This window comes from Apium graveolens, chromosome 3 (genome assembly GCF_009905375.1).
Source record: "Apium graveolens cultivar Ventura chromosome 3, ASM990537v1, whole genome shotgun sequence".
NCBI classification, from domain to species: Eukaryota; Viridiplantae; Streptophyta; class Magnoliopsida; order Apiales; family Apiaceae; genus Apium; species Apium graveolens.
Genome location: NC_133649.1, coordinates 256,580,873 through 256,593,351, shown reverse-complemented (window position 1 = coordinate 256,593,351; position 12,479 = coordinate 256,580,873). Strand labels below are relative to the sequence as shown.

General features: G+C 36.4%; 1 protein-coding gene across 1 annotated transcript; it reads left to right on the top strand.

Annotated features, from left to right (window-relative positions):
• Window positions 1–1,452: 1,452 nt before the first annotated feature.
• On the top strand, window positions 1,453–2,400 carry LOC141714959 (uncharacterized). The gene is made up of 2 exons (XM_074518452.1): window positions 1,453–1,810; window positions 1,901–2,400. The coding sequence occupies exons 1-2, from the start codon at window positions 1,453–1,455 to the stop codon at window positions 2,398–2,400; spliced, it is 858 nt and encodes a 285-aa protein (XP_074374553.1).
• Window positions 2,401–12,479: the final 10,079 nt, after the last annotated feature.

Genomic DNA, 12,479 nt, shown 5'->3' with positions numbered 1-12,479 from the left:
TCCCGATTCACGAGCGGATAGGAAACGTTCCGCAGTTTTCGATAGGCGTTGATGTCGCTATAGCTGAGGTAGGAGCTACCAATAAGCTAGGCTTTCAACTTTTGATGTACCAGATTTATGTATATTTATGAATTGTAATAATGGCAAAGAAAATGTAATTTATTCAGAAAACCTTTTAAGGTGTATTGGCAGATAATTGTGGAATAAAATGACTTGTGATTATTTTTGGATATTCATCTCTGAGACTATAACTTGTGGTGTGTGTGTTTATTGTGGGGTCACAGTACAGAGTAGTTGATTATTTATTAAGATTGGGTGTTATTAAGGGAAATGGAATTCGTGACAACCCAGATCCCCGACCCCGGATTTGGGGGTGTTACAAGAATTGTGGAGATAATGACAAAATTCTGGTAATGAGGCATGATTATAGCAGAATGGATAAGGAGTTGGTTTTCAAAAATGGAAATGATATTACAACTGGCGGGGTTTTTTCAAATAATAAGTTAGTAATAAAAGATAAAGAAGTTGGGCTGGGCAATGAGGAGGAAATTGGGATTGACTTGGAGGATAGGAAAAGAAGGAGAAGTGGGCCAGAATCAAAAGGGATAATGGACACAGACGATGTTTTACTGGACCCAAAGGAGAAAAATAAAATTGTATCAACTATGGAAGCTGATTTTTCCGAATCGGATTGTTCAGCATCTAAACAACATGAATTCGCTAAGCTTGCAAAGCAAGCTAGCCGGACATTATGAATCTCATGAGTTGGAACTGTCGAGGGCTAGGAAACCCTCGAACAGTTCGTATCCTTGGGACTTAATCAAGTCTCTTTCACCCTTATTTCTATTTCTAGCTGAAATAAAAGTAAACAGTGATACAATTGCTGATGTGTGTGATAAGTTTGGTTTTGTGGAGTATTATGCTGCTGATAAAGTTGGTCAAGGAGGAGGGTTAGCAGTTATGTGGAAACAAACTGTGGCTTGTAAGGTAATAGACTCGTCAAGTAACCATATTGATGTGTTGTTCTTAGAAAAGAATGAACCAGTTTGGAGATTGACTTGCTACTATGTTCTCCCAGAAAGAATCAGAAGGAAGGAGTCGTGGGATCTTCTTCGTCAGTATGCTGCAAAAGATTCTTTACCGTGGACAGTTTTTGGAGATTTTAATGATGTATTATATGCACATGACAAATAGGGGGAGCATCCTCATCCACAATCATTAACGGATTGATTCAGGTCAGCCGTTGAGGATTGCAGGCTAGTGGAAATGGATCTTATAGGAGGAAATTACACGTGAGAGAAGAGTAAAGGAAAACCGAGTTGGGTTAGGGAGAGACTAGACAGGGCATTTGCCACAGAGAGCTGGTGGAGGAAATTCCCGTTGTACACTCTCAAGGTTAGTCATGCTACTTGTTCTGATCACGAACCAATACATATTAGTTTGTTTGATACCATGGTCTCGAGGAAACAATTCAGGTTTCGATTTGAAAACTCTTGGCTGAAAGAGCCGTCGTTTAAGGAGGAAGTGGTAAGGTGGTGGAAACAGATTCCAGTAATGAACATTATTCCCAAGCATATCTTGATGGCTAAATGTATGTCCAAATGGGGAAGGCAGTTCTTTCATAAATTCGGGGAGAAAGTAAAACAACAAAAGGAGATACTAAGTGCTTTGATCAATCGAGAAGACGATATTGGAGTGGCAAATTATTTCGAAGAAAGAGATAAATTAAATGAACTCTGCTACATGAAGATGTCTATTGAAAACAACGAGCAAAATTATTGTGGCTTCAAGAGGGGGACACTAACTCAAGGTTCTTTCATACACAGGCAACGAAACGGAAAAGCTAAACAATATAACTTATATCATGACATATGATGGGGAAAGAGTTGATGATGTGCAGCAAATGAGGGAATTGACAAAGCAGTATTTGAGGCTGTGTTTTTAGCTGATTATAATGTGGTTAAACCAACATTGAACGGGGAGGAAAAAGTGATCTCAGAGTCCCAAAATGACATGCTCACAGTTGATATAAAGTTTGAAGAATTCACAGAAGCCCTAAAACATATGCATCCAGATAAAACATCTGGACCAGATGGCTATAGTCCTGCATTTTTTCAACAGTTTTGGGACTTGGTCGGACAAGAAGTTTTTCAATGCTGTAAAAGTTGGTTAAGTGAATGTATGTTTCCAGCAGAGTTGAATAACACTAACTTAGTGTTAATTCCAAAGGAGGAGAATGTGGAAAATCTAACAGATGTGAGACCTATTGCTCTATATAATGTTGTCTACAAATTGATTACAAAAGTGTTAGTAAATAGACTAAAAAGGGTGCTTCCTGTTGCTATCTCAGTAACCAATCCGCATTTGTCCCAGGAAGGAGCATTACAGACAATGTGTTGATAGCTTTTGAGACGATCCATTATATGAAAAAAAGAAAGGAAATCAGGAAGGGGAAGTGGCTTTGAAACTTGACATAAGCAAAGCTTATGATAGAGTTAATTAAAATTATTTGTGGCATAGAATGCGAGTAATGGGATTTAATGAAAAATGGATAACATGGATGAAGCTTTGTGTTACGACGATGAATTATAAGGTGTGTTTAAACGGGTACTACGTTGGTCCAATAACCCCAAGTCATGGTTTGAGGCAGGGAGATCCTCTTTCTCCCTACCTTTTCCTTCTATGTGTGGAAGGGTTGTCTCATACCCTCAATGTAGCAGCTAGAAGTGGAAGAGGTAATGGTTGTCGTATCAGCCCGGGTACACCAGCAGTCACGCACCTGCTCTTTGCCGACGACAGCTTTTTTTTAAAGCATCCATGGAGGAGGCCCAACGGGTGAAGAATGTGCTCAATTTATATGAACAAGAATCGGGTCAAGCAGTAAATTTCCAGAAATCGGGAATTTTTTTCAGCGCCACTGTGAGAAGAGACAAACAAATCCAAATTTCCAGTATCATGGGTGTTAATAATGACTTGCGGGAGGGTAGATACTTGGGACTGCCATCATTAATTGGAAGATCAAGGAAGAAAGTGTTTAATTTTGTTAAAGACAGAGTGTGGCAAAGGTTGCAAGGATGGAACAAATGCAAAATTTCTAAAGCTGGTAAGCTAGTGATGTTAAAAAATGTAGCGCATTCGATACCCTCGTATTGCATGTCCTGCTTCTTATTACCAAAGTCACTTTCGTTGGAAATCGAAAGGATGTTGAATGGCTTCTGGTGGCAAACAGGAAAGGCTGACAATAAAGGAGTGAGATGGTTATCTTGGGAGAAAATGTGCATGCCTAAGGATAAAGGGGGTTAGGCTTCCATAGTCTCAATGGTTTCAACATGGCGTTGTTGGGAAAAATCATTTGCCATTTTATAACTAAACCAGATTCTCTAGTGGCCAGGATTTTTAAAGCGAAGTACTTTCCTAATAGTCATGTACTGGGTGCCTCAAAAGGTAATGATGCGAGTTTCATTTGGTCTGGGTTATGTGAAGCAAATGAGGAAATAGGAAAGGGATTCAAGTGGGTGCTAGAAAATGGCCAGTCTATAAATATATTCACAGATCAATGGCTGAGGGGAAAACAAGATTACAAAGTTGAGAATCATCATATCAATAGCAGATTGGAGGATAAGGTGGCTGATTATTTCCGTCCAAGCATTTAACAATGGGACATGACCAAAATTCAGCAAACTTTTCATATGATTGATGTTGATCTTATTCTAAAAACTCGAGTGCCACAAAATTAAGCCTCTAATCGTGTAGCTTGGATGCATACCAAGGATGGGAAATATTCAGTAAAGTCGGGATATCACTTTTGGTTTGATAGGACATATGGAGGAAATTGAGTAACTGCTTCAAATGGTTGGAGGAAAATTTGGGATCTTCCTGTTCCTTACAAAATGAAAGTGTTTTTTATGGCGTGTATGTAGGAATAATATTCCAGTACGCAATATTCTAAGAGGAAGAGGTGTCCAAATTCCAATTATTTTCCCGACTTGTAATGTTGATGTTGAGCATGTCCGTCATCTTTTCATAGAATGTCAGTATGCTAGGAGCTGTTGGAATTGTGCAGGTGGAGAATATGACACTACAGGGATGGAGTACTTGTGTTAGATATATTTGAGATGTCATGTCTAATCAGTTGTGTTTAGTTTCAGAACTTAATATCAGGACTTACTGGAAATCAGAACTTACTGAAGTCAGAACTTATATCAGAACTTAAGGCCGTCAGGATTTATATCAGGACTTAAGTGCAGATACTTCAGATAAGGAATGCAGCTGATTTACAGAAAAGGATCGTGACTAAAATAATAGAAGATATGCATGAAGAGTTAGAAGACTAGAAGACTTGTAGAAGATAATACTTGATTGATATATTTTAGGAGACAAAATTATATTCCATATCAATTAGAAGATATCTTGTAACTGTGTACTATATAAACACAGCTTAGGGTTTACACTATATGTGTTATTATTCACGAGAAAGATTATACATTGTAACCTAGCAGCTCTTAGTGATATTGTTCATCACTGAGAGAGAACAATTGTTCTATTGTAATAGAGTTTATTATATTGAATATACTTGATTACTGTTACATACTTGTTCTTGAAATCGATTTGATTGTATAAACACTATATTCAACCCCCTTCTATAGTGTTGTGTGACCTAACAAGTGGTATCAGAGCCTCTCTGTTGATTTACAAACAATAAGATCTAGTTTACAATCATGTCTGAAGAAACATAAACCCCACCTAAGCCCACTAAAACTCAAGATACTCAAAATAATTGTTAGATATATTTGATAATGTCATGTGTAATATGATTTGTGTTTAGTTTTCAGATCTTACCTTACAGGACAGATCAGTACTTAACTGGAAATCGGCACTTATACAGAAAACAGAACTTAAGATATCAGAACTTAAGGTAAGATATAGTGCTGGAAGGGTTTTCGTATGTGTGGAAGGGTTGTCTCATACCCTCAATGTAGCAGCTAGAAGTGGAAGAGGTAATGGTTGTCGTATAAGCCCGGGTGCACCAGCAGTCACGCACCTGCTCTTTGCCGACGACAGCTTTTTTTTAAAGCATCCATGGAGGAGGCCCAACGGGTGAAGAATGTGCTCAATTTATATGAACAAGAATCGGGTCAAGCAGTAAATTTCCAGAAATCGGGAATTTTTTTCAGCGCCAATGTGAGAAGATACAAACAAAGCCAAATTTCCAGTATCATGGGTGTTAATAATGACTTGCGGGAGGGTAGATACTTGGGACTGCCATCATTAATTGGAAGATCAAGGAAGAAAGTGTTTAATTTTGTTAAAGACAGAGTGTGGCAAAGGTTGCAAGGATGAAACAAATGAAAACTTTCTAAAGCTGGTAAGCTAGTGATGTTAAAAAATGTAGCACAGTCGATACCCTCGTATTGCATGTCCTGCTTCTTATTACCAAAGTCACTTTTGTTGGAAATCGAAAGGATGTTGAATGGCTTCTGGTGGCAAACAGGAAAGGCTAACAGTAAAGGAGTGAGATGGTTATCTTGGGAGAAAATGTGCATGCCTAAGGATAAAGGGGGTTAGGCTTCCGTAGTCTCAATGGTTTCAACATGGCGTTGTTGGGAAAAATTATTTGGCATTTTATAACTAAACCAGATTCTCTAGTGGCCAGGATTTTTAAAGCGAAGTACTTTCCTAATAGTCATGTACTGGGTGCCTCAAAAGGTAATGATGCGAGTTTCATTTGGTCTGGGCTATGTGAAACAAATGAGGAAATAGGAAAGGGATTCAAGTGGGTGCTGGGAAATGGCCAGTCTATAAATATATTCACAGATCAATGGCTGAGGGGAAAACAAGATTACATAGTTGCGAATCATCATATCAATAGCAGATTGGAGGATAAGGTGGCTGATTATTTCCGTCCAAGCATTTAACAATGGGACATGACCAAAATTCAACAAACTTTTCATATGATTGATGTTGATCTTATTCGAAAAACTCGAGTGCCACAAAATTAAGCCTCTAATCGTGTAGCTTGGATGCATACCAAGGATGGGAAATATTCAGTAAAGTCGGGATATCATTTTTGGTTTGATAGGACATATGGAGGAAATGGAGTAACTGCTTCAAATGGTTGGAGGAAAATTTGGGATCTTCCTGTTCCTCACAAAATGAAAGTGTTTTTGTGGCGTGTATGTAGGAATAATATTCCAGTACGCAATATTCTAAGTGAAAGAGGTGTCCAAATTCTAATTATTTTCCCGACTTGTAATGTTGATGTTGAGCATGTCCGTCATCTTTTCATAGAATGTCAGTATGCTAGGAGCTGTTGGAATTGTGCAGGTGGAGAACATGACACTACAGGGATGGAGTACTTGTGTTAGATATATTTGAGATGTCATGTCTAATCTGTTGTGTTTAGTTTCAGAACTTAATATCAGGACTTACTGGAAATCAGAACTTACTGAAGTCAGAACTTATATCAGAACTTAAGGCCGTCAGGATTTATATCAGGACTTAAGTGCAGATACTTCAGATAAGGAATGCAGCTGATTTACAGAAAAGGATCGTGACTAAAACAATAGAAGATATGCATGAAGAGTTAGAAGACTAGAAGACTTGTAGAAGATAATATCTGATTGATATATTTTAGGAGACAGAATTATATTCCATATCAATTAGAAGATATCTTATAACTGTGTACTATATAAACACAGCTTAGGGTTTACACTATATGTGTTATTATTCACGAGAAAGATTATACATTGTAACCTAGCAGCTCTTAGTGATATTGTTCATCACTGAGAGAGAACAATTGTTCTATTATAACAGAGTTTATTATATTGAATATACTTGATTACTGTTACATACTTGTTCTTAAAATTGATTTGATTGTATAAACACTATATTCAACCCCCTTCTATAGTGTTGTGTGACCTAACAAGTGGTATCAGAGCCTCTCTGTTGATTTACAAACAATAAGATCTAGTTTACAATCATGTCTGAAGAAACATAAACCCCACCTAAGCCCACTAAAACTCAAGATACTCAAAATAATTGTTAGATATATTTGATAATGTCATGTGTAATATGATTTGTGTTTAGTTTTCAGATCTTACCTTACAGGACAGATCTGTACTTAACTGGAAATCAGCACTTATACAGAAGACAAAACTTAAGATATCAGAACTTAAGTTATCAGAACTTAAGGTTCAGAAGATATTTATCAGGAGATAATATCAGGACTTAAGATGACTTTCAGATAAGGCAGGCGGCTGATTGAAAAGAAAGAAGATCGAGACTAAGACATAAAGAATTGTGCATGAAGAAGGAATTCTATGAAGAATAGAAAACTTGGAAGAAAAGATAACTAGTTGATATATTTTAGGAAGCAGAATTATATTCCATATCAATTAGAAGATTATCTTGTAACTGTGTAGTATATAAACACAGTCATAGAGTTTACACTATAAGTGTTACGATTATCGAAGTTATTATTCTTTGTAACTCTAGCAGCTCTCGTGATAATTTGTTCATCACTGAGAGAGGACAGTTCCATATTGTAACAGAGTTTATTGTGTTGAATAAAATCTATTTTTTGTTACTTGAGTTCTTATATTCGATTTGATTATGCTAAAAACTGTATTCAACCCTCTTCTACAGTGTGTGTGACCTAACAACTGGTATCAGAGCCTTCTGTTAACACACAAACAGTTTAAGATCCAAAATCAATCATGTCTGAAGAAGAAACTCCAACCAAGTCCACCAAAACTGAAGAACCTCCAAAACCTGTAACTCATAGTTGATATGAGACTATAAGAGTCCCCATGTTGAAACCTTCTGAGTATTCTATATGGAAAGTGAAGATGGCTATATTTCTGGAAGCTACAGATCCAGAATATCTCGACAGGATTTATGAAGGACCACATATGCCAACCAAACTCTCTGTGAAAGTTGCAGGACAGCCAGCGAAGTCTGTACCAAAGGAGAAAAGTGATTACACTGCTGAAGATATCTCATCGATTGCAAAGGATGCAAAGGTAAGACACTTGCTGCATAGTGCCATTGATAATATCATGTCAAACAGGGTAATTAACTGCAAGACTGCAAAAGAGATATGGGATGCTTTGGAAACAAGGTGTCAGGGAAATGATTCAATCAAGAAGAACAGGAAGACAATACTCACTCAAGAGTATGAGCACTTTGACTCAAAGCCCGATGAGTCATTGACTGATTTATATGACAGATTTGTCAAACTCTTGAATGATTTGTCACTAGTTGACAAAGAGTATGATATTGAAGATAAAAATCTTAAGTTCCTGTTAGCTCTTCCTGAAAGATGGGATTTGAAGGCCACAATAATAAGAGACAACTATAATCTTGATGAAACAACTGTGGCGCCCTCCAAACTCGGGTCAGAAGTTTGGGGTCCACAACACATACACAATATATAAACCTGTATAGGAAATAATATTTGCAATGACCCTGCTTCACATAACCACGGATCGCAACAGGTTAAAGTATGAAAACAAGCCACAATCTTAACTTTTATTACAACGTACCAAATCCCAACTAATTTAACTTACAACTGATAATAAAATCATTCTTACAATCTGACCATCTCTTTACTGCATGAAGCTTCTGCTAGCTCGAACCAACTCAACTGGGACCTTAGCCCACACTTTGGACTGAGGAACTTCACTATCATCCATATTCTTTTCAACTGTAAAATATATAAAAGAATCGCAAGGGTGAGCTAACTAGCTCAACAAGTCTAAATAGGGATAACTGAGGTTAAGTAATAATCAAATGAAATGATTCAGAGGAATCAAGTTTCTTTTTAACTAAACATCAGAATTGGATATTCATTTTAAATTGTAAAAATCAAGGTTAGGCTGCTGATCAGTCACGCACTAACCCCGAGCAAAGCACACATCATTGCTCTAATTACTGGATCCAAGGCACACATTGGCCTATAATTGACCACGAAACTGGTCTAACCACGAATCTGGTCCACATTTAGAAAACTATCCAATCCTAAAACAATTCAGTGTAATAAACAATGTAATTCAATAAGCAAGATCATAATCAACATTGATAAAACACTTGTACAAAAGCGTAATGCAGTTCATGAGTATCACAAGGATATATCAAGGTATGTATAAGAAACAGTTTTCAGTTTGTAAAAGCATCAGGTATTAGTTCAGTAATGATTTTTCAAGGTATAGTTCTTTGATGTTATAAGGAATGGTTGGGGTATAAAAGTTTCTGTGTTTTCAAACAATTTTCTTCCAGTGTTTGGTGTTTGGTAGTTAAACATTTGGGGAGAAATATCATATTTGGGTGGTTGGATATCTGAAAATCAACAAAGGATAGTTTACAAAAAATAAGGCTTATGGCTCAAGATCAAGAAAAAACTGGGTTCAAGGTTAAATAGCTTAAAACACTTGCAATATAAAATAGAAGTTATTTTAAATAATAGCAACATGTTAGGAAACAGTTCAAAAATATTAGCGATAGACCTTGAAGAAAAGTTCAGAAGTACTTGCCTTACAGGGCTTTACAACTATTATTGATCAACTCTGAGCCTAATCTGCCGCTTAGGCTTTAACGTCCAACCACTAGACCACATTAGATTCGACTTCGATACTCAGGTTTTTCTGTTGAAATTCTACTGAGCTCGTCGGCTGACTACTAGGTCATTTCTAGTCTAACGTCCACTTTCGATTGCCCTAACTAGAACCTACCTGGTTAAAATGCCCTATGTTAGATGTCCAGGTATGCTTGACATATCCTTAATACCAATCCTACCTAAACAATAACAATCCCGACTCGTACTTATATGGATTATTATAATATAACAACACACCCAACAGTCAGGGTTCACATTCTCGAGAAATTAGTTTGGTGTTCGTTTTCCGAAAATACGTATACTTGTAATTTTACAAATTCAGGGTTATGGATTTTAGCAAATTATTTCATCACATCGTTCAATCAAGTTTCATATAGAACACATATATATCTATATAACCATTCGACGTCCCGATAATCGTTGGATACGCTCCCTTATTTTCGTAGGTAAATTTCCCGGAAATCGGGCAGCGTCTCCTTTGTTTATCGGACTACCCGTCGAAACATCAATCGACGTCAAACCAGAAACAATCAAATTCAATCACAATTCGTCAACTAAATTACGTACTTGACTTTAATATAAAATTAAATTCTCATTTCAAAGATAATTTCAGGAACTAATTTATTTATTTTAAAATATTAGGACTCAGAATAAACATCACAGTCCACCGTCGGCTCGCTGAGGCTCATCACCGACGGCGGTACAATTCATTGGTGCCCGATATAATACGGGTTTCCAAATAAATTACACCGATTTATTCGATTAAAGCCAATTGCACGGAATTATTTACATCATGAATTGTATTCATAATTCCCTGTAATTAATAAAATAATACGAATTAATCCTAATCAATCGAACTAAACGCAGGCAACGAAACAGGGCAGGGGCAACACGCGCAATGCGCCACCACAGAACCGCAGCAAAGCCATCGGAAAAACACAGGGATGGCCGGGAAGCAATCACACACACACAAACACCAACACACACACAGTTATACACACATACACGAAGCCCACACATACAACACATTGAATACAACTATGAACAGGACACAAGCCGAATAAAGACTCGAGGCGGCAACAGTCGCCGGAAAACGAAATCACGGGCGGCTACTCACCGGAAACAACAGGGTACAGCGGGCAAAACAGGGAGGAAGAACAAAGAAAACCGAAGGCAGGAACTGAGGAGTTGATTACGGGAGATTAATCGAGGAAGCAGAAGGGAGAAACTATGCAAGAGATCGAAATGGATTAAGAGTGGGAGAGATAGCAGTTGAGAGTGAAGGATTGAGACAGTGGTGGAGGAAATAAACAGGGGACTTTTTTTTTTGAACTGAAAAATCCCTCAGCAACTAACACGTAGCAAATACAATTGCCACACCCACCGAATTAACTGCCACGTGTCCTTTTTTACCCTTTTCTGACAACCTTAACTGATCCCGTTTTGCAATTTAACGAACTAATGCACGAATAAAATAATCCCAAAAAATTCCAAATTAATTCTAAAATATCACAAATAATTCAAAGTTATTAAAATAAATTTTCCATAATTTTAAAAGTATTTTTGAAACGCAACTCATATCCGCATTTCACAATTAACGAACCGAGCTGCTCTTAAAATAAATTCAAAAAATTACGAAAATAATTTTAAAATATTATAAATATCCCGAAATTTATAAAAACGTAATTTTCAAAATTGTAGAATAATTTTCGAAATGCACTTTATACCCGTTTTTTAACAATTAAACGAAACAACGCGCGGGTGAAATTAATCCCGAAAATTTCCAAAATAATTTTAAAATTCTCAAAATATTATAAACTTAGAAAAATATAAATTTGTAATTTTTGAGAAACTCTGGAATTAAATACGGATTTATGAGTAAAAGAAATCAGAAAATTCTTTAAAGATAAATTATCAATAAAATATTGATTTCTCAATTTTATAAAATCCTAAAAATAATTATTGTAATTATAAAATCATAAAAACAATTTTAGAGACACTTCAAATATTTATACAAATAAATTTGCATTAAATCCACTTTAAAAGTGAAAAAATTCAATACAATTCCTTAATTAATCACGCGAACAACCCAGTACATCATATATCACACCTAGATAATAATCAAACAACACATAGCGGTCAAAACCAATACACATATTTTATTTAATAATTTCCATAATAATCACATATTTAAATAATTCAAAAATACACGGGTCGTTATATCCTTCCCCCCTTAAAAAGATTCTGTCCTCAGAATCTGGTCTAACCAAACGAGTAAAGATATTTGTCAAGCATATCTGACTCTAGTTCCCAAGTAGACTCTTCTACTCGAGGGTTTCAAACGTACTTACTATGGATATACTCTCTTTTCCAAAAACTTGCTTTTAACGATCAAGAACTTGGATCGATCATTACATGCAGAACAAATTTGTACAAGAGCCCATTGGCTCCTATTCAATCACTTAATTCAAATAAGATACTTATCGCTTTAACCATAACATGTCAAACATATTACATGTACACACCGTTGTGACAGTAACATCAACTCATGAACAACTTTATCTATATTTATCGATACCTCGAATGGTTTACTAAATTTAGGGCTTAACTTTTTCCTTCTACTCAGACTTATCCAATCTCTTTCAATACGAAACTTTTACTAACACTACTGGTCCTATTTCTATATTCATACTCTCTCTCGATACACTTCTGCCTTCTTTCTTTGTCTACTCTGAGCTGCTTCAATCAATATCACTACGCTCTTGGTGTGCCGATTTAACTTAGAATTTGAAAACTTTCTTGCGTTCACTTGGGTTTCCTTAAAAAACTTTCTTGCGTTCACATGGGTTTCCTTAACTGAGAATTT

Excerpts from the sequence above, each read along its gene's own strand:
- LOC141714959 (XM_074518452.1), top strand. The coding sequence starts at position 1,453 with ATGGTCTCGAGGAAACAATTCAGGTTTCGATTTGAAAACTCTTGGCTG. Across the intron at positions 1,811-1,900 it reads GAGGGGGACACTAACTCAAG|CAAATGAGGGAATTGACAAA; the intron begins GTTCTTTCATAC and ends GATGATGTGCAG.